This window comes from Hordeum vulgare, chromosome 6H (assembly GCF_904849725.1).
Source record: "Hordeum vulgare subsp. vulgare chromosome 6H, MorexV3_pseudomolecules_assembly, whole genome shotgun sequence".
Taxonomy (NCBI): Eukaryota; Viridiplantae; Streptophyta; class Magnoliopsida; order Poales; family Poaceae; genus Hordeum; species Hordeum vulgare.
Window position 1 is genome coordinate 486,675,740 of NC_058523.1, and position 24,035 is coordinate 486,699,774.

Here is a 24,035-nt window from a genome sequence, read left to right on the forward strand (position 1 = left end):
GAAGGGGGAGGAGGAGTCCCTCTCCAATTCGGTTTGGAGGGGGAGGAGTCCTCCTCTTTTGTCCCACCTCCTCTCTTTTTTTCTTTTCTCCCTTGTTGGTTTTTTCCTTCTTCCTGCACAAGGGCCCTCTTGGGCTTTCCCACCAGCCCACTAAGGGTTGGTGTGCCCCCACAAAGCCTTTGGGCTTCTTCCCGGGGGGGTGGACCCCTCCCGGTAGAACTCCGGAACCCATTCGTCATTCCCGGTACGATGCTGGTAATGCCCGAAAACCTTCCGGTAACCAAATGAGACAAACCTATATATCAATCTTCATTTCCAGACCATTCCGGAAACCCTTGTGACGTCTGTGATCCCATCCGGGACTCCGAACAACATTCGGTAACCAACCATATAACTCAAATACGCATAAAACATCGTCGAACCTTAAGTGTCCAGACCTTGCGGGTTCGAGAACTATATAGACATGACCCGAGAGACTCCTCGGTCAATATCCAATAGCGGGACCTAGATGCCCATGTTGGATCCTACATATTCTCCGAAGATCTTATCGATTGAACCTCAGTGTCAAGGATTCATATAATCCCGTATGTCATTCCCTTTGTCCTTCGGTATGTTACTTGCCCGAGAGTCGATCATCGGTATCCGCATACCTATTTCAATCTCGTTTACCGGCAAGTCTCTTTACTCGTTCCGTAATACAAGATCCCGTGACATACACTAAGTCACATTGCTTGCAAGGCTTGTGTGTGATGTTGTATTACCGAGTGGGCCCCGAGATACCTCTCTGTCACACGGAGTGACAAATCCCAGTCTTGATCCATACTAACTCAACGGACACCTTCAGAGATACCTGTAGAGCATCTTTATAGTCACCCAGTTACGTTGTGATGTTTGATACACACAAGGCATTCCTCTAGTGCGAGTAAGTTATATGATCTCATGGTCATAGGAATAAATACTTGACACGCAGAAAACAGTAGCAATAAAATGACACGATCAACATGCTACATTCATTAGTTTGGGTCTAGTCCATCACATGATTATCCTAATGATGTGATCCCGTTATCAAGTAACAACACTTGCCTATGGTCAGGAAACCTTGACCATCTTTGATCAATGAGCTAGTCAACTAGAGGCTTACTAGGGGCAGTGTTTTGTCTATGTATCCACACAAGTATTGTGTTTCCAATCAATACAATTATAGCATGGATAATAAACGACTATCATTAACAAAGAAATATAATAATAACTAATTTATTATTGCCTCTAGGGCATATTTCCAACAGTCTCCCACTTGCACTAGAGTCAATAATCTAGTCCACATCACTATGTGATTCTAACGAATCCAACACCCTTATAGTTCTGGGGTTTGATCACGTCTTGCTTGTGAGAGAGGTTTTAGTCGACGGTTCTGAACCCTTTCAGATCCGAGTGAGCTTTACAAATCTTTATGTCATCTTATAGATGTTGCTACTATGTGCTATTCGGAAATATTCCAAATATCTACTCTACCATACGAATCCGTTTCACTCCTCATAGTTATTTGGATTAGTGTCAAAGCTTGCATCGATGTAACCCTTTACGACGAACTCTTTAACCACCTGCATAATCGAGAAAAATTCCTTAGTCCATTAGCTACTAAGGGTAACTTTGACCGCTGATCAGTGATTCAATCCTGGATCACTCTGTGTACCTCTTAACAGACTTGTAGCAAGGCACACATCAAGTGCGGTACTCAGCATGGCATACTTTAGAGTCTACGGCTAAGGTATAGAAGACGACCTTCGCCTATTCTCTTTATTCTGCCGGGGGTCGGGTTTTGAGTCTTACTCAAATTTACACCTTACAACACAACCAAGAACTCCTTCTTTGCTGATCTATTTTGAACTCCTTCAAAAACTTGTCAAGGCATGCATCTTGTTGAAACTTCTATTAAGCGTTTCGATCTATCTCCATAGATCTTGATGCTCAACGTTCAAGTAGCACAATCCAGATATTCCTTTGAAAAACTCCTTTCAAACAACCTTTTATGTTTTATAGAAATTCTACATTACTTCTGATCCACAATATGTCAACAACATATACTTATCAGAAATTCTATAGTGCTCCCACTCACTTCTTTGGAAATACAAGTTTCGCACAAACCTTGTATAAACCCAAAAGCTTCGATCAACTCATCAAAGCATATATTCCAACACTGAGATGCTTGCACCAGTCCATAGAAGGATCGATGGAGCTTGCATACTTGTTAGCATCCTTAGGATCGACAAAACTTTCCGGTTGTATCACATACAACCTTTCCGTCGAGGAAAACAATGTTTTGACATCCTATGTGCAATATTTCATAAATAATGCAGCAACTTCTAGCATAATTCCAACAGACCTTTAGCATCTCTATGAGTGAGAAAGTCTCATCATACTCAACTCTTTGAACTTGTCGGAAAACATCCTTGCGACAAGTCAAGCTTTTCATAATGGTGACGTTTCACCATCATCGTCTGTCTTCCTTATAAAGATCCATCTTTACTTAGTAGTCCTACAACCATCAAGTAGTTCTTCCAAAGTCTACACTTCGTTCTCACACATGGATTCTCTCGGATTTCATGGCTTCCAGCCATATGTCAGAATCCGGGCCCACCATTGCTTCTCCATAACTCGTAGGTTCATTGTTGTTCATCAACATGACCTCCAAAACAGGGTTACCGTACCACTCTGTAGTAGTATGCGACCTTGTCGACCTACGAGGTTTGTAGTAACTTGATCCAATGCTTAATGATCACCATCATCAGCTTCCACTTCAATTGGTGTAGCGCCACACGAACAACTTCCTGCGCCCTGCTACACACTGGTTGAAGTGATGGTTCAATAACCTCATCAAGTTCTACCACCCTCCCACTCAATTCTTTCGAGAGAAACCTTTCCTCGAGAAAGGACCCGTTTCTAGGAACAAACACTTTGCTTCCGGATCTGTGATAGGAGATGCACCCAACTGTTTTGGATATCCTATGAAGATGCATTTATCCGCCTTGGGTTCGATCTTATCAGACTGAAACTTTTTCACATAAGTGTCGCAGCCCCAAACTTTCAAGAAACGACAGCTTAGATTTCTATAAACCTCAGTCTATATCGTGTCATCTCAATGGAATTACGCGGTGCCCTATTTAAAGTAAATGCGATTGTCTCTAAAGCATAACCCATAAATGATAGTGGTAATTCGATAAGAGACATCATAGTATGCACCATATCATATAGGTCGCGGCTAGGACACCATCACACCATGGTGTTCTTGGTGGCATGAATTGCGAAACAACTTCCACATTGTCTTAATTGTGTACCAAAACCCGCAACTCAGATATTCATCTCTACGATCATATCGTAGACAGTTTATCCTCTTGTTACGATGAACTTCACTCTGAAACAGAATTGAACTTTTTCAATATTTCAGACTTGTGATTCATTAAGTAAATACTCTTGTATCTACTCAAATCGTCATTGAAGTAAGAACATAATGATATCCACTGCGTGCCTCAGCACCCATTGGACTGCATACATCAAAATGTATTACTTCAAACAAGCTCCTATCTTGTTTCATCTCAATGAAAACAAGGCCTTGCTCATGTGGTATGATTTGCATGTCACAGGTGATTCAAAATCAAGTGAGTATAAAGATCCATCAGATGGAGCCTCTTCATGTAATTTATACCAACATGACTCAAGCGGTAGTGCCACAAGTAAGTGGTACTATCATCATTACCTCGTATCCTTTTGGCACCAATATCATGAATATGTGTAACACTACGATCGAGATTCAATAAACCATTGAAGGTGATTATTCAAGCAAATAGAGTAACCATTATTCTCTTTAAATGAATAATCGTATTGCAATAAACACGATCCAATCATGTTCATGCTCAACGCAAGCACCAAATAACAATTATTTAGGTTTAACACCAAACCCGATGGTAGAGGGAGCGTGCGACGTTTGATCATATCAACCTTGGAAACACTTCCAACACGTATCGTCACCTCGCCTTTAGCTAGTCTCCGTTTATTCTGTAGCTTTCATTTCAAGTTACTAATCACTTAGCAACCGAACCGGTATCCAATACCCTCGTGCTACTAGGAGTACTAGTAAAGTACACATCAACATCATGTATATCAAATATACTTCTGTCGACTTTGCCAGCCTTCTTATCTACCAAGCATCTAGGGTAGCTCCGCCTCAGTGACCGTTCCCCTCATAACAGAAGAACTTAGTCTCGAGTTTGAATTTAATCTTGGGTCTCTTCATTAGTGCAGCAACTGTTTTGCCGTTTCACGAGGTATCCCTTCTAGCCCTTGCCTTTCATGAAACTTAGTGGTTTTACTAACCATCGACTATTGATGCTCCTTCTTGATTTCTACTTTCGCAGTGTCAAACATCGCGAATCGCTCAAGGATCATTGTATCTATCCTTGATATGTTATAGTTCATCACGAAGCTCACACAGCTTGGTGGCAGTGACTTTGGAGAACCATCACTATCTCATCTGGAAGATTAACTCCCACTTGATTCAAGCGATTGTCATACTCAGACAATCTGCGCGCATGCTCAACGATTGAGCTTTTATCCTTTACTTCATGGACAAAGAATCTTGTCGGAGGTCTCATACCTCTTAACAAGGGCACGAGCATGAAATCAGAATTTCATCTCTTTAGAACATCTCTTATGTTCCGTGACGTCTCAAAATGTCTCCGGCGCCTTGCTTCTAAGCCATTAAGTATTTTGCACCGAACTATCACGTAGTCATCAGAAACGTTTATGTCGGATGTTCACAACATCCACAGACGACGCTCCAGGTGCACACACCGAGTGGTGCATTAAGGACATAAGCCTTCTGCACAGCAACGAGGACAATCCTCGGTTTTACAGACTCAGTTCGCAAAGTTGCTACTATCAACTTTCAACTAAATTTTCTCTAGGAACATATAAAAACTGTAGAGCTATAGCGCAAGCCACATCATAATTCGTAAAGACCTTTTGAATATGTTAAAGATAATTAGAGTTTAACTAATCAAATTAATTTTAAGAAGTCCCACTCAAAAAGTACATCTCTCTAGTCATTTGAGTGGTACATGATCCAAATCCACTATCTCAAGTCCGATCATCACGTGAGTCGAGAATAGTTTCATTGGTAAGCATCTCTATGCTAATCATATCAACTATACGATTCATGCTCGACCTTTCGGTCTCATGTGTTCCGAGGCCATGTCTGCACATGCTAGGCTCGTCAAGCTTAACCCGAGTGTTCCGCGTGTGCAACTGTTTTGCATCTGTTGTATGTGAACGTTGAGTCTATCACACCCGATCATCACGTGGTGTCTCGAAACGACGAACTGTCGCAACGGTGCACAGTCGGGGAGAACACAATTTCGTCTTGAAATTTTAGTGAGAGATCACCTCATAATGCTATCGTCGGTCTAAGCAAGATAAGGTGCATAAAGGATTAACATCACATGCAATTCATAAGTGACATGATATGGCCATCATCAAGTGCTCCTTGATCTCCATCACCAAAGCACCGGTGTGATCTTCTTGTCAGCGGCGCCACACCATGATCCCCATCATCATGATCTCCATCATCGTGCCGCCATCGAGGTTGTCGTGTATGCTATACTATTACTACTAAAGCTACGTCCTAGCAATATAGTAAACGCATCTGCAAACACAAATGTTAGTTCAAAGACAACCCTATGGCTCCTGCGGGTTGCCGTAGCATCGATGTTCAAGTCAATATTAACTATTACAACATGATCATCTCATACATCCAATATATCACATCACGTCGTTGGCCATATCACATCACAAGCATACCGTGCAAAAACAAGCTAGACGTCCTCTAATTGTTGTTGCATGTTTTACGTGGTTGCCATGGGTATCTAGTAGGATCGCATCTTACTTACGCAAACACCACAACGGAGATGTATGAATTGCTATTTAACCTCTCTCCAAGGACCTCCTCGGTCAAATCTGATTCAACTAAAGTTGGAGAAACCGACACTCGCCAGTCATCTTTGAGCAACGAGGTTGCTCGTAGCGATGAAACCAGTCTCTCATAAGCGTACGAGTAATGTCGGTCCGAGCCGCTTCGATCCAACAATACCGCGGAATCAAGAAAAGACTAAGGAGGGCAGCAAATCGCACATCACCGCCCGCAAAAACTTTTGTGTTCTACTCAAGATAACATCTACGCATGAACCTAGCTCATGATGCCACTTTTGGGGAACGTCGCATAGGAAACAAAAAAAATTCTACGCACACACAATTCCTATCATGGTGATGTTCATCTACGAGAGGAGATTCAGATCTACATACCTTTGTAGATCGCATAGCGGTAAGCGTTAAGAAACGCGGACGATGTAGTGGAACAGCTTGCGTGATTCAAATCACCGTAGTCGTACACTCCATCCCACGATCTCATCACGATCCGTCCCGCGGACTTCATCGCGATTCGTCCCGCGATCTCATCATGATCCTTCCCGATCTAATGCCAAACGGACGGCACCTCCGCGTTCAGCACACGCACAGCGCGACGATGATCTCGGCCTTCTTGATCCAGCAAGAGAGACGGAGAGGTAGATGAGTTCTCCGGCAGCGTGACGGCACTCCGGAGGTTGGTGGTGATCTATTCCAGCAAGGCTCCACCCGAGCTCCGCAAAAATACGATCTAGAGGGAAATCTACGAAGTAGAGGTGTCGGGATGCACGTGGCAAAAGTTGTGTCAAAACACCCGAGACCTTCAGTATATAAAGGAGGAGGGGAGGGACCTTGCCTTGAGGCTCAAGGGAGCCTCAAGGGTTCGGCCGAAGGGGGAGGAGGAGTCCCTCTCCAATTCGGTTTGGAGGGGGAGGAGTCCTCCTCTTTTGTCCCACCTCCTCTCCTTTTTTTCTCCCTTGTTGGTTTTTTTCCTTCTTCCTGCGCAAGGGCCCTCTTGGGCATGCCCACCAGCCCAATAAGGGCTAGTGTGCCCCCACAAAGCCATTGGGCTTCTTCCCGGGTGGGTGGGCCCCTCCCGGTAGAACTTCGGAACCCATTCGTCATTCCCGGTACGACGTCGGTAATGCCCGAAAACCTTCCGGTAACCTAATGAGACAAACCTATATATCAATCTTAGTTTCCGGACCATTCCGGAAACCCTCGTGACGTCCGTGATCCCATCCGGGACTCCGAACAACATTCGGTAACCAACCATATAACTCAAATACGCATAAAAATCGTCGAACCTTAAGTGTGCAGACCCTGTGAGTTCGAGAACTATATAGACATGACCCGAGAGAATCCTCGGTCAATATCCAATAGCGGGACCTGGATGCCCATGTTGGATCCTACATATTCTTCGAAGATCTTATCGGTTGAACCTCAGTCTCAAGGATTCATATAATCCCGTATGTCATTCCCTTTGTCCTTCAGTGTGTTACTTGCCCGAGATTCGATCGTCGGTATCCGCATACCTATTTCAATCTCGTTTACCGGCAAGTCTCTTTACTCGTTCCGTAATACAAGATCCCGTGACATACACTAAGTCACATTGCTTGCAAGGCTTGTGTGTGATGTAGTATTACCGAGTGGGCCCCGAGATACCTCTCCGTCACACGGAGTGACAAATCCGAGTCTTGATCCATACTAACTCAACGGACACCTTGGGAGATACCTGTAGAGCATCTTTATAGTCACCCAATTACGTTGTGACGTTTGATACACACAAGGCATTCCTCCGGTGCCAGTGAGTTATATGATCTCATGGTCATAGGAATAAATACTTGACACGCAGAAAACAATAGCAATAAAATGACACGATCAACATGCTACGTTCATTAGTTTGGGTCGTGTTCATCACATGATTCTCCTAATGATGTGATCCCTTTATCAAGTAACAACACTTGCCTATGGTGAGGAAACATTGACCATCTTTGATAAATGAGCTAGTCAACTAGAGGCTTACTAGGGACAATGTTTTGTCTATGTATCCACACAAGTATTGTGTTTCCAATCAACACAATTATAGCATGGATAATAAATGATTATCATGAACAAAGAAATATAATAATAACTAATTTATTATTTCCTCTAGGGCATATTTCCAACATATATATACATGATCATTGCCGTGAAAATAGCATAACTATCCGATGTTCTATCAATTTCCCAACAGTAATTTGTTTACCCACCATATGTTGCTTTCATGAGAGATGCCACTAGATAACAATATGGCCCCCGCGTCTATTCACTTATATATTTAGAAAAATTATAATTTCCTCGCTATTATTATTTGTATTTTATTTTATTTTGCAAGTTACAATTACCTACGCACCTCATTTGTGTGCAAATAACGAGATGAAGGGGATTGACAACCCTCTGGCCCACATGGGGTGCAAGTTGTTTGCTCTTTTGTGTGCAACAGTTGAAGATGGTTGAGTATTGATATTCCTATTGGTTTGATAAATCTTGGTTTCTTAATCGAGGGAAATACTTACCCGCATTATGTTGCGATTACTCGTTCCTCTTCATGAAAAACCCAACACAGATCACAAGTAGGAGGAGGGATTTTTGGCACCGTTGCCGGGGAATATCATCACCAACTATCAAGTAACATTCACTTGTTCTTGTTTTGTACTTGTTGTTATAACTTGCTTGTTTTTAAAAAATCAAAAAATAAAAAATATTTACCCTTGCTCGTTATTATGGCTAGTTGCTCCTCTCTCTTGCTCACTTCGGAGAATGAAGTATTCGATTTTAAAAAAAGGGGAGCAGAAAATTTGAAAGATGCTTGGTATAGTATTTGCAAATGCTCAAAATAAATCAATTCATAAGCAATCCACTACTACCTTGCTACACAATTTTTATGCGGGCGTGACAACTTGGTATAGGTTTGTCCTTGACACCGTCACTAGTGGCAATTGCTTAATGTGTCACACTTTGGATGCCATAATGCTATTGAAAATCTTGTGGGATCACCTCCTATTATTGTTAATGGAACTATTCTATCTTTGAAAGATGTTATGCCTAGGCTTTACGCTATTGAAAAGAAAATTACTACTAATGAAAAAAATTGAGGAGTCGGACAAAAAGCTTCATAATCATATTACTCAATTTGGTTCATAGGTAGGAATAAGTTTGAAAACTTTGAAGGAGAAGGATACTATTATTGGTGAGAGGGTAGATCAAAGTATTAATAGGATTGATAAAATGGAGGAGGTTATTGATAAAGTAGTTTCCGCTTTCACACCCTCCAAAATTAATGCTAGTACCTCTCTAGGTAAAAGCCTCAAACTCGCATATATTCCTAAGAGCGTTAGTACCACTCCTACCAAAAGGAACAAATACCTCAAAATGATTAGTGTGCATCCCAACTTAATAAACTTGATAAAGAATCATATTTTTAAGTCTTCTATTATTGAGGAGCTTGATGTCAAGGATGACAACACTTGATCATATGCATTATGCCTAGCTAGGGGCATAAAACAATAGCGCTTGTTGGGAGGCAACCCAATAGTTATCTTAATCTTTGCTTTTTTACTTTCTGTTTTGGTGTGTTGACATGACTATTGCCTCTGCAATGATTGTGTTTTTATGTTTAGGTTAGTGTTTGTGCCAAGTAAAGTCTTTTGGATGACTTGTATGATAAGTATAACTGATACAGTGCAAAAACAGAAACTTTGACGTCCAGTGCAGTATTTCTCTGATTTTACTGGAACGACTTTTTAAGCTTATTTTTTTACACTTTATTGTTGAAAAATTCCTCAGGACGTCCTAATTTTCATATTTTTTGGAGTTATAGGAGTATATGTTCATTATAGATTACTATAGACTGTTCTGTTTTAGACAGATTCTGTTTTTGCTTGCATAGTTTTCTTGTTTTGATGATGATATGGATTGTATCGGGGGGGAGGGGGATAAGCCATGGAAAAGTTAGAATACAATACCTATTATGCAATAATAAAATAAGAATCAATTTACAACAGTACCTAAGTAGTTGATATGTTGCTTATACTAACGGATCTCACGAAGTTTTGTTGAGTTTTGTGTGATTGAAGTTCTCAAGTTTTGGGTGTTAGCACGATGGACAAAGGAATAAGGAGCGGCAAGAGCCTAAGCTCGGGGATGCCCAAGGCACCCCAATGTATTATTGTAGGAAGACTCAATCGTTTAAGCTTGGGGATGCCCAGAAGGCATCCTGTGACAGCCCGATGCCGACGCCCCAGAAGATTCCCCTTCTATTCCGTTTTCGTCATGTGGGTATTTTCACTTGTTGCATCATCATGTAGTTGCATCATATGCATCATCTGCATTGCATCGGCATCTCCGTTGCCGCCAGTTTTCAAAACTTGCATCCATTGTTAGTTGCCGGTTCTCGTCGTTGTCCGTTCTGAGCCCGACCGCACACGCACGCGCCCGCGGTACCGTCGTAACTCTGTTTTTAAAGCGTGTATAAAATTTTCTCCGATGGAGCGGGAATTTGATGTGCGGTCCTATTTTAATATAGGTAAGCCGCCTGTCAAGTTTCGTCGCAATCGGAGTCCGTCTAGTACCCGAACGGTCGATCGTAGCGGCACCACATTCGGTCTATCGTCGGACGTGTCCCGGTGTTTTAAATTGCGTTGTCGTGCTGCCCGTTTCCCCTCTCATCTCCGCCTAGCCCCTCTGCACTGTGCACCGACCCTACACGCAACCTAGTCCGAAAACCTCCCGAAACCCGAACCGGGCGATCGTGACCGTTGGGTCCGGATCAACCCCGTTTTACCGCAAAACGTCATCGGTTTGTCCATAGGACTCCCTAACCTAATTATCTCGATCATCCGATCTAAATCGGAGGGTCCAGATGAACCTATCCCTAACCTAGTTATATAATCGAGACCCAACCCTAAAATTGAGGGACAAATTCCCGTGTCCCATCCGCCGCCGCCGCACACCACTTGGTCTCCTCCTCTCTCATTTTCCCCACCGAGCCAATCCCCTCCATCTCGCATCAGCGCCGCCACCTGTTGTCTTCTACCTCGGGATTCCCAGATGCAGCCAGCCATCGGAGCCATGCCCCGTGCCCGGCAGCACCCATGCGCCCGAGCCTCGCTCGATCCACGATGCTGGAGCCCCCGCTTTCGCCACATCCGGCGAGCTCTGTCTGAGCGCCCCCGGCCTCCTTCGTGCTCGCCACGGTCGGTTCGAAATCGACCCCCAACCCCGCGTACGAGGAGCTCCTCCAGCTGCAGTGCCGTCTCAAGCATGGAGCAGGAGCAGCAGCATCCGACGCCCATGGAAGCCGCGCCGCAGGTCCATGCCATGCCCGGTCTTCTCCTTCCTCTGTTTTATCCCTTTCTTCTCTCCCTAATCCCTCTCTCTCCAGGGAACCAGCTGCGCTAAGAGCTCCCCCTTCCCCTGCGCGTCTGGTCGCGTCCGCCCGCGCGAGCCCGCTGCTCTGCACCGGTGTAGCGCGCAGGGACGTCTCCTTCTGCAGCAAGCGAGCCCACCTCGAGTTCCCTCATGTGCGTCGTTCTGAACATTCATGCATGAGCCCCGCAGCCCCGCCGCCTCGTGCCCTCGCCGGAGGTCGGAATCGGTGACCCCGCGTCGCCAGAAGCCGCTCCAGGCCAGAACCTCTCCCGTTCCCCTCTCCTTCCTGCTCTCCTTCCCCCTCATGTTGATTCCCGCTCTCTCTCTCTTATATTTTTTTCTCTGAACTTATCTGAACCAGGAGCAGCAGCCATGGGAACCCCTGGGCCCGAGTCTAGCTCGTCGTCGCGTGGAATCGGGTCCCTGCGGACGGATCCGTGACCCAACGCCCATCCCCAAACCTCCGCCTTGCTGGTACCTTCAGCGCCGAAGCCCAAGCACTGATGGTAGCCTTTATCCCCGTCGGTTTCGTGTGTCTGCTGTAAGAACGCCCTGTTCTGAACTGCGCTTCGTTTTGCCCAGATGCATTCTAATTGTCGGCCTTACTAGGATTTCCATATCACTAATATCAGATCACGCCAGCAGCCGAGCTGGCTAGCACCACTCTGTTTCATCCCAGAGGTCTGGGGTTCGAATCCCAGACAACCCTGCTTATTTTGCTGTTTGTTTGATTTTTGGTTCAGGTTCCGCGTGGTGCTTGTTCATGTAGCATAGGAGTCTCTTTTTCCACAAGACATCCACCTAGCCCAGCTGGTTAGCGCACTCGGTAGCAACCCTGAGGTCCAGGGATCAAATCCCGCCGGCGCCTCCTTTTGTTTATTTCGTTTTTTTCCTGTTGCACTAGCAGTAGAGTTAGTTTAGCTATGCTAAGTCCCCATCTATAGGTCCCCATCTATGGTCAGCTGAGCTGCAGTAGCATAGTGGTGTGGAGTTGTGCATAGGGTACCCTAGGTGCATGGTTCGAATCCCCCTGCACCCCATTTTATTTTTTCTTCTTCTTTTAGGTGTGTGGTGCAGTAGCTGGGGGTGTGTGTGTATTGTGGGGTACGGCCCACTTGCATACACCCATTAGGGGCCCTGGTGAGTATGACCAGGTGGACCCCCTGATGTTTATATGTTTTTCTTGTTTAGTTTAGTTTTGTGAAGTATTTCCAAATCTACAATATTCCAGAAGAGGAACATGCCAAGTCTGGCATATCAAGAACAACCCTTGTTCTTGTTATTAGCGGAGTTTGATCTTGGTAGTTTTTCCTTTGTTGTTTCTGGTGTTTTTCCGCACGCATATATAGCAGCGTTATATATGGTTTTGGGGTAGGAGAACCCAAGGATTCCAATGGAGACACTAGTTTCCAGTTCCGGACAGTTCCGCAGAAGTGTCACTTTGTGTTGAGGTGGCACTTGATTACCTTTGTAGGTTGGAGTAAGAGCATAGTTAGGGATTGTGCATCCATGCATCATTCATTTTAGTGCTTCCTGTTGTGCATGTCTCTTGAATGTAGCTCCGTTCTTTGTTCCACGTGTTAACCGTCTAGGATGACAGGTAGAATCACCCGCTTCACCCCTTGTCATGTTAACTACAATTTAATATTGCCGTGTAAGTAATCGGGAGTGAACTAATTAATTAATCGTGGAGTTTGGTCAATATGCAACTCGTTGCATATTGAACTTCACTTAATGTGTAGTGTTTGATTGTGTGCTTTGTCATGACGTGACTTGCACGTAATTAGCTGCTCATGCATCATATGTGTTGTGCATCTTGTGGTGAATTCCGTGTGTTGATTTGTGCTCCGGTTTTCCCCGTCTCGATAGAGTTCCGCAAGCGTGTCGGATTGTGAGGACCCGTTCGACTACATCGGTTAGTCTTCTTCACGGAGTCATTCTTCTTCCAAGCGGGATCTCAGGCAAGATGATCATTTCCCCAGATACCACTACTATCATTGCCATGCTAGTTTTATCGCTTCTGTCGTTTATGTCTCGTTGCCTACCACCTGTTAAATATCAGCCTCTCAACAATGCCATGATTACCTTCAACCTCTTCGACCTAGCAAACCACTGATTGGCTATGTTATCGCTTGCTTAATCCTGTTGATAGTGTTGCTAGTTGCAGGTGCATTGCTTCCATGTGAAAGCATGGGTTCCTTGTTATATCACCATATTTAAATGTTGTTTAATCTAATGCACCTATATACTTGGTAAAAGGTGGAAGGCTCGGCCTTTCTAGCCCGGTGTTTTGTTCCACCTTTGCCCCCTTAGTTTCGGCTACCGATGTTATGTTCCATAAATGAGCGCTCCTAACACGATCGGGGTTGTTATGGGGACCCCCTTGATAATTCGTTTTAGATTAAAGCTGGTCTGGCAAGGCCCAACTTTGGTACTACATTTGCCTAAACACCTAATAAAATTGCATAGGGACTTTCCGGACCCCGAGGATAACTTAATCAACCCCCGGGCCAGTGCTCCTCATGAGTGTTGGCCCCACCTGAGCGATGTCCGGCGCCCCTCTGGTCACCCGGAGGTTTAGCGATCCCGACGTCTAGCTCATCCGTCGTGTCCTGAGAACGAGGTACGCGACTCCTATCGGGATCGTCGACACGTCGGGCGGCCTTGCTGGATTAGTTTTACCTTTGACGAGATATCTTGTGCATCGGGATTCCGGTGATGCTTTGGGTAATCTCAGAGTTGAGGTTTTCCATTAGGGAATCCGACGAGATCGCAAGCTTCGTGATTGAGGATTTCTATGCGGCTTGTGGTAATTTGTGATGGACTAGTTGGAGCACCCCTGCAGGGTTAAATCTTTCGGAAAGCCGTGCCCGCGGTTATGTGGCAACGTGGAAACTTTGTTTAACACTGGTCATAGATAACTTGAAGTAACTTAATTAAAAAATGCCAACTGTGTGCGTAACCGTGACTGTCTCTTTCGTGAGTTCCTTCTCCGATCGAGGACACGGTGGGGTTATGTCTGACGTAGGTAGGTGTTCAGGATCATTCTTTTGGTCATATGTAGTTCACGTCCGCTATGCGTAGTTCTTCCCCCTCTTATTTCTGGTACTTGTAAGTTAGCCACCAAATATAAGCTTAGCCGCTGCTGCAACCTCACCACTTAACCATACCTCACCCATTAAGCCTTGCTAGTCTTGATACCTTTGGAAATGAGATTGCTGAGTCCCGTGTGGCTCACAGATTACTACAACACCAGTTGCAGGTACAGGTAAAGATTACTTGACGCGAGCGCGTTGATTGTTCATTCGGAGTTGCTTCTTCTTCTTCTTCTTCTTCATCGATCTGGGATGGGTTCCAGGCCGGCGGCCTGGGATAGCAAGGATGGACGTCGTTCTTCTTTTGTCGTTTGTTTTCGTCCGTAGTCGGACCCTGCTCTTACCCTTGATGATTATGTAATGTACTGATGTGACTCTGATGTAGCTTGTGGCGAGTGTAAGCCAACTCTTTATATATCTCCCCTTTTCAGTACATGTACTTGTAACGATATCCATTCTTGCGACATGACGAGATGCGCTTCTATCCCTGACGAGGCCCTCGTGCCAAATTGAGGATAGGGTCGCATCTTGGGCGTGACACATCCCCTCTTTCGTCTCAATCCATCATTATGTCACTTGGAGCTACATTTTTATTTGTCACATGATATGAGTTTTGCTTCGAGCGTCGTTTGCTTTAGTTTGATTTTCTTAGTTTTCCACAATCATCATTTTTTGGACACACCAACCTGAGAGAGACACACATTTATCATGATTTGTTAGAATATTCTTTGTGCTTCACTTATATCTTTTGAGCTAAATACTTGCTCTAGTACTTCACTTATATCTTCTTGAGCACGGTGGCATGCAGATTTTACAGAAATATTTGAACTCTCGTTCTTCACTTATATTTGTTTGGGAGTTAACGAAAAGTAGCGGTAATTTGCATGTGCCATACAGCTAGTCCAAAAATAATAGGTATTCAATGAATAATAATCAAAACCATCATGTAGCACATAAAGAGAAACTGTGTGTTAATGATATTGATGTGGTAATATGAAAATGGTGTGAGTGCATCATTGTTGATTCATAGAAGTAGCGGTATTAAGAGGTGTTAATTCCTTGTTTATCTGAATATTAAAAAGGCATGGCGGGGATTTGTGAGCATTTCTATTCCTCGTTGAAATCCTAGTGTTGTTCCGAGTCGGAGTCGCGCGATGGTTAACTCCTCCCAACCCTCTCCCTCGGGGCATGCGGGTAGTGCTTTGATTTGTGACGAAACTAATAAAACTTTGCAATAAGTATAAGAGTTATTCATGTCTAATGTGAAACCATCGACATACGCAATCCCACCTTCTCATTTTTCTTAGCCGCTTTGGTACCGTGCATTGCCCATTCTCACATCGAGGATCAGTGCGAACTTCGCCGGTGCATCCAAAACCCATATCATGATATGCTCTGTCACACATAAACCTTCATATACCTTCCTCAAAACATCTACCATACCTACCTATCATGGCATTTCCACAGCCATTCTGAGATATATTGCCATGCAAATTCCACTGTTACATCATATGACTAGTTCATTCATCATCATATTGCTTTGCATGATCATGTAGAACTGACATATCAATTGTGGCAAAGCCACCATTCATTATATTGCTGATACATGTCACACTAGATCATTGCACATCCTGGTACACTGCCAGAAGCATTCATATTGACTCTTAGTTCTTCATATCGAGATTTCATGAGCCGTAAGCAAATAAAAGTGTGATGATCATCATTATTAAAGCATTGTCCGAGTGAGGAAAGGATGATGGAGACTATGATTCCCCCACAAGTCGGGAAGAGACTCCGGACGAAAAACGAAAATGGGGGAGGCCAAATGAGCCCACCATAAACAAGAGATGAAAAAATGAATGAGAGAAAAAGGGAGAAGGGGCCTTGCTACTATCCTTTACCACACTTGTGCCTCAAAGTAGCACCATGTTCCTCATATAGAGAGTCTCGTGATATATCATTTTCATATGCTAGTGGGAATCATATTATCATAAACTTGGCTTGCATATTCCGATGACGGGCTTCCTCAAATGCCCAAGGTCTTCATGAGCAAGCAAGTTGGATGCACAAACTACTTAGCTTCATTTGAGCTTTCATACACTTATAGCTCTGGTGCATCATTTGCATGACAATCCCTACTCCTTGCGTTGAAATCTACCGATGGGCATCTCCATAGCCCGTTGGTACGCCTAGTTGATGTGAGACTATCTTCTCCACTTTACCACTTTGATATCTACCACCATATTCTATTCCACCTTATGCTATGTCCATGGCTAAAGCTCATGTATTGCGTGAAGAATAAAAAGTTGATTCACTTTGAAAAAGTATGTTCCAATTTCCTAACTTGGACACCATGGTGCTTAACATTTGTATTAATGTGGTGAAGACGGAGCCATGCTTTGCTAATATGAAAGATTAATGGGGGTGAACATTCTTTTAGGATTGTATACTATGAAAGATTGACGATTTTTTTGCTTGTGCTTATAATTATTACTATGTTGATGTTTGTTAACTCATCGTTTCTCAATGAGCTTACATGCAAAATATTACATATTGGATAGCATGTCACATCCAAAAATTTGTTTTTATCATTTACATACTCGAGGACGAGTAGGAATTAAGCTTGGGGGTGCTTGATACGTCTCCAACGTATCTATAATTTTTAATTGTTCCATATTATTATATTATCATTCTATGATACTTTTTGGGTCATAATTCACCAATTTATATTATTTTTGAGCACTAACCTATTAACCCAGTGCCCATGGCCACTTGTTTTTTTTTTTGCGTGTTTTTTGTTTTTTAGGTTTTCAGTACCAAACGAAGTCCAATTGCCACGAAACTTTTTTATGATTTTTTTTGGACCAAAAGAAGACCTGGAAGCTTCGGGAGGAGACCTGAAGCCACATGTGGGGCCCACGAGCCAACAGGATGTGGCTAGGGGGGTGGCCGCACCCTGATGGCTTGTGCCTCCCTTGTGGCCCCTCTTGGTCTGTTCTATGGCCTATAAATTCACATATATTCCAGAAACCCTAAATATCATCGCCAAACACTTTTTACGCTGCCGCAAGTCTGTGTTCCACGACGACCCCATCTGGAGCTTCGTTCCGGCACCATGTCGGAGGGGGGATAGATCACATGGGGCCTCTTCGTCAACCTTGTTGCCCTCGTGATGATGTGTGAGTAGTTCACCACAGACCTACGGGTGTGTAGTTAGTATGTGGAAGGCTATCTCTCTCTCTTGATCTTCAATACAATGATAATCGCATCTTTGCTTTGATCTATCCAATGTAATTCTTTTGTATGGTGTGTTTGTTGGGACCCGATGAATTGTGGGTTTATGTTCATATTATTCATGAAAAATATTTGAGTCTTCTATGAGTTTTATGATTCTTATTTGCATGATCATCTTAGCTTCATAATTCTCTCCAATCTATTGAATTGCTTTGGCCAAGTAGTTTGGTATTTCTTCAGTGAGAGGGATGTGTTGTAGTGGGTTCAACCTAGCGAGTTTCTATATCCCAATGACAGAAGGGGACAAGTTGTGTCTTTGTGTTGCTGCCACTAAGGATGAAACAATAGGGTTTATTCATATTGGTTGAGTTCACTTTGTCTACATCATGTCATCATTCCCCAAGCATTACTCGGTTTTACTTAATACTCTAGATGCATGCTGGATAGCGGTCGATGGTTGGAGTAATAGTGGTAGGTGCAGGCACGAATCAGCCTATTTGCTTGTGGATGTGATGCATATATATATATATATATATAAAATCATCGCCGTAAAAATCACATAACTATTCGTTGTTCTATCAATTGCCCAATAGTAATTTGTTTACCCACCATATGTTGCTTTCATGAGAGATGCCATTAAAGAACACTATGGCCCCCGGGTCGATTCGTTATATATTCAAAAAACTTATAATTTTCTCGCTGTTATTATTTGTATTTTATTTTATTTTGCAAGTTACAATTATCTACACACCTCATTTCCTTGCAAATAACGAGATGAAGGGGATTGACAACCCTCTTACCCACGTTGGGTGCAAGTTGTTTGCTCTTTTGTGTGTTGCCGCTGAAGAAGGTTGAGGGTTGATGTTCCTATTAGCTTTATAAACCTTGGTTTCTTAATCGAGGGAAATACTTACCCACATTATGCTGCGATTACCCGTTCCTCTTCACGGAAAACCCAATGCAGATCACGCGTATCGGTGACATTAGGGTCGATTGATATGTATCATAGGTGTTATTCTAGTATGAACTCTAGGGTTGTTTGTGACACTTATAGGAATAGCTCAATGGATTGATCAGAAAGGATAACTTTGAAATTGTTTACTTCCTACAACAATTTCTTCTTATGTTCTGCGCTAATAGGAACTTTGGAGTGATTCTTTATCGCACGTTGAGCGGTGTTCATATGATTCTATTGTGCTAGCATTGTTGAGAGATTGCACTAGTGAAAGTATGAACCCTAGGACTTATTTCCAAGCATTTATATAATTTTTTTGCTTGTTGTTTACTACTTGTCACCTAACTGTTTTTTATTTATTTAGATTGTAAAAATCTATTTCTACTATCCATACTACACTTGTATCACCATCTCTTCACCGAACTAGTGCACGTATACAGTTTGCCGTTGTATTGGATGTGTTGGGGATGCAAGAGATTTCTTGTATTGGATTGCAGGGTTGTTTGAGAAAGACCATCTTCATCCTACACCTCCCGCAAACTGATAAACCTTAGGTTATCCACGTGAGGTAAATTTGTTGTTGTTCTACAAAACTCTACACTTGGAGGCACAACAACGTCCACAAGAATAAAGTTGCATAGTAGACATCACACACACACAATTATAGTAGCACGCGCGTGCACAACGACAGTAGAACACACAGCAACACTGAAAGCACAAATGCTCCATTGGTGGTTTTGATGATTAATGACAACATACATTGCCTCTTGGACTAATAGTTCTATCTCGTCTATTTCAGATCTAGTCCAAAGAGTGGAGTGGCTGAGAATTGTGAAAAGGATCCCCAAGATGGAAAGGAATCTTATTGGCAAAGCTTCAAGCTTCAAGGCTCTATATTTCATTTTATGTGAGAACTCACTATTAAGTCCATAGGAAAGCCAATACTATTAAAAGGAGATGAGGTAGTGATAATGATCTGGTTGCTCAAGTGCTTAGAGATATGACACCAGAGGCTTCAGTCAAACTCTCACAAAAACATTATGTCCAAAACCCAAAATGCCTAAATCGGTGCCATCAACCTACTCCATATCAGCTCCACCGAGTTTTTATTAGACAAAAACCAAGCCAAAACGTAGCACCTCGGTACCACTGAGATTCACTTCGGTACAACCAAAAAGCAGATGCCAACTTGCTGGTATCTAATTGTTAAAATTCAGAATTTCCAAGTTTTGGTTTTTGGTGCCACCAAGACACTCGAACTACCTAGGCCAACCGAATCAGTCTCGATGAGTTGTTATCCTTAGGTCTCGCCGAAAACTCAAAAGATATGACATTTTACACTAGTCGACGTAACCGAGTTTTTACTTCGGTTTCACCAAGTTGGGCAATAATGATTGATTTTTTGGAGATGGCTATAAATACCACCCCACCCCCTCTCTTTCGTGGAGAGAGTCCTGAGAACATTTTCACACTTCCACCATTTAATTTCGGAGAGAGAACCACCTACTCATGTGTTGAGATTAAGATATTCCAGTCCAACCATATGAATCTTGATTTTTAGCCTCCCCAAATTGCTTTCCACCCAATCATCCTCTTCTACCAAGCCAAATTCTATGAGAGAGTGATCGAGTGTTGGGGAGACTATCTTTTGAAGCACAAGAGCAAGGAGTTCATCATCCATACACCATCTATTACCTTTTGGAGAGTGTTGTCTCCTAGATTGGTTATGTTTCACTTGAGAGCCTCCAAATTGTGTGGAGTTGAATGATACGTGCCCAACCATTTGGAGAGTGATGTCTCCTAGATTGATAGATGCCGCTTGACTTTAGACATATTGCTTAACCATCAATGTGATTTATTGACTTGCATACCACCCGTAGCAACACACCGATATTGTCCTAGTATTCATTAGTATTAAGAAGTTCCATTAACATGCTTTTTATGTCTTCACCGGAGATATCTTGGCAAAGGGTGCAATGTCGTTGAGAATAAATGTACTCTTGTTCTTCTCTTGCTGTGGCAATATCTCATTTAACGGCGTCATGAAGCGACAGAGATTGTGTCTCTAGAGGTTTGGTATGCCCAACCTTGTAGATTTTAGGTTTATGTCCTCATAGTTTGTTCCTACGGATATGGTTGGAGTTCTCCTTCGGCGTTCTGGTGAAAATCTTGTGGTTCAATGATAGGGATCATCTCCAACCCAAGTAGATTGAACACTCACAATTTCTCATCCTTCTATTTGGGCGACTCAAGGTTTTTGAAACCTATGAAAGCAGTTAATAGTTTGTGCAAGTTTACAATAGCGATGTTATTACTATGGTATAATTGTAGTCTCTTCAAGTCTTGACAATACTAGCTAAATAACCGTGCGTAGCTATGGGATAGGACATATCTTTGAAAAATAAAAATAAACATGTAAGGTTCTGTCTCGCCTCTCCCATCTTACGTTCGTCCAACCTCCCCTCTTACCTACGCCCCTCTTCCTCAACCTAATTTGTTTCCCATCACCTCTTTTTTCTGCCTTATTTGCTTTATTGGATTACCAAATAAGGGGTGGATTTCTTTTTGGTACTCCCAATTGATTCCCGTGATGAAAATCTCCTGATTGGTCGTCAGAAAGAAAAAAAAAACGAGTAGGAGATCTTGTACGTGTGCATGCAATTAGTTCGGCACGGGCTTCCAAGTGGAGCGGGCATGCATCATGCATTTATGTTTTTACAGATATTTTTGTCTCAACTTCTGTTCAATCACGTGACTTGGTCACCGTACCATTTTTTTACTCCCTCAGTTTAGAGCGACTCTAGCAGACCCGTAAAAATTCGACCCGCAAAACGTGTTTACGGTTTCACGAAGATCGCGTTTGCTTGTCGAAAACATGCGTGGTCGAACAGAACCCATATCAAAACCTGTATAATTTGAAAAAACACTTTCGAGGGAGAAATTGCACAAACATAGTTCATCACATACTACATAGTTCATCACATGATCAACAAACTATAAGCATAGTTATACTACATACTACGTTAAACTAGTAATAGAGGGGGCGGATCTGACGGCGGCGAGGTCGCGGCAAATGGACGACGCCGTGGAAGAGCCGGACGCTCAATCCTCCTCGCCAGAGCTGCACAGGTCGACGTACTTTGCCGCATGCTTCGTGCGGATGCGGGGCCACTCCTCAGCCTTCTTGTTGGCGGCGACGTTGGCGGCGACCGCCTGCTGTCACTGGAGGGCTTCGAGCTCCTCGGCGTGGTGCCGGCGCTCCGCCTCCTCGCGCTCCCGGTCCCTCTCATGGCCGGATCTACTGTTGGAGCCGCGTCCGGAGCTCCACATTCGGCCCCACATGGCGGCTGGAGGCGGGGCGGGTGGTCGGCGGCGGCGAGAAATGTGAAGAGGGGAAAGGGGAATCGGGTGGCTCGCGGTGGCGGGGGGATAGGATTTGTACCCGCAAAATGGTCGCGGAACCGCGGTCATACTGCTCGGGGCTTGCGGTTTGCGGGTTGCGGCAAAAAAAATTGCGGGCCGGGCGAGTATGCGGGCTCTGTTCTAGCTAAAAAATTAGACCGAGCCCGCATACTCGCCGGAATTTTTACGGATCGGGCGTTTTGCGGGGTCTGGTAGAGTTGCTCTTAGCTGATGATACAAATGTTTATCTGTGTGGGAGGATCAATCAATTAGCAAATTTCCTCAAATAATAATAATAATAATTCAGTCAGATAGCATTTGAAAGCTAATCTAGCCATCATTATGAGCGGGCAAGCAACATCGTGTGAAGCCACGCCGATTCTGAAAGAGGTGCCACTGATGCTAGAAGTCAACGACTAACATCTCTTTTCTCGAGTTGTGCGGACGATGGCGTTGCAGGCGGTGATGGTTCTTGCTAGAGCTGCACGCCACCGTAACATGTGTGTTCTCGTGCGTGAGCAATAGGAAGTGATGATGTTGTCTCGTCGCTATAGGTTCTACAAAGTCATGAGAAACGCATGGGTATCATAGCTATGCGGAAGCTATGCCACCGCAAAGGGAAATTAAGAAACGACGAACATGGAATATCGGACAGCTGACTTCTAGCGTTGTCATGTATGCTCACATTGCAAGGCAACTCGTTTTTATGGTCGAATTTTGATAGGCTAGCATTTTCTTCCACGTGAGTCAATATGCATCGTCATGGTAGAGTTTTTCTACCGCTGACATATCATATTTCTGCAATTACATGGTTTAGTTCTGTATCACGTTGCAAACGCACATGGAATTTGCTAATATTTAAAAAATGGTGTTGTGTGGCCGATTGTCCTCGGTCATCGACATTGTCCTCGAAGGTGTGGTCGGAGCCCTTGACCGTCAACGCTTGGTCCTCCTCGAGCGAACGCCCGTCGACCTTGCCCGTGAATGGTTCGACAACTCTCAACGTATGAACATCATGTCGAGCATGAACATCATCAATCTTGGCGAAGCGTTCGTCGCCCATCGCAAGCGCTTGTTGACCGTTGTCCACGTTGACAAGCGTTGGTTGGCCTTGCACTCAGAGCGTGTTTGGCTAGAATGAGTAAAGGGAATGGGAGTTTATATGTTGGAGTTTAGTAGGAGATTAGGCGTGGGAAGTTGAATTTTAGTCTCAATCCCATGTTTGGTGTGTGATGAGAATTAGTAAAGGGAATTTGAAAGAAAATAATTTTCCACGTGAATTAACAGGGGAGGCTGGAAAGAGATATATGATAATTGACCTCCTTAATTCCCTTTCCCCATCCCGCCTCAATTCCCTTGCCCCCAACCAAACAATGGATTATATGTCACTTATTCCTTAAATTCCCATTCCTTGCCTCTAATATCCCCGAACCAAACAGGCAATCAGAGCTTGCTGGTAGTCCCCAACGTTAGCAAGAGCATGATGGCCATCCTTGTCTACGAACGTTTTCAAACTGATTTCATGTGATTAATTGTTTATTTAATTAATTAGTTATCTAACTTATTGAAAAAAGAATCCATATTTCTAATCATCTGCATGCTTAATTGATTGTCTGTCTAATTAATTAGTTGCATAGTTCCACAATTTATTTAGTTTTTAAATTGATTCAGCGTGAATGGATCTAATTAATTGCACATGTTATTAACCGTCTCGCTATTGGCTGTATTAATGACTTGATTTTGAGATCAATGTGACACTAGATTTTCAGATTAGTTTCCTAGGAATGGTTACGTGATTGATTTAGTGTGATTAATTTTACGTCTAATTAATTAATTGCCTTCCTAACTAAAAAATGGCTACTTCTAATTATATGCAGACCTAATTAATAGCCTCCCTGTTAGTGAATCAATTGTCAAATTGATTTGGAGTACAAAATCCCTATTTAACTAGACCCAATTAATAAATATGTAATTAACTATCT

At 43.3% G+C, this 24,035-nt stretch overlaps 1 protein-coding gene across 1 annotated transcript in view; it reads left to right on the top strand.

The window, feature by feature from the left end:
• The window catches only part of LOC123405652, a 54,375-nt gene extending 41,099 nt beyond the window's left edge, over nt 1–13,276 (top strand). Inside the window, exons 4-6 of the mRNA XM_045099263.1 lie at nt 10,912–11,307; nt 11,381–11,908; nt 13,237–13,276. Of these exons, the coding sequence (XP_044955198.1) occupies nt 10,912–11,307; nt 11,381–11,597 (613 nt within the window). The 3' untranslated portion in view covers nt 11,598–11,908; nt 13,237–13,276. The remainder of the gene's footprint in view (nt 1–10,911; nt 11,308–11,380; nt 11,909–13,236) is intronic.
• The last annotated feature ends 10,759 nt before the right edge of the window (nt 13,277–24,035 follow it).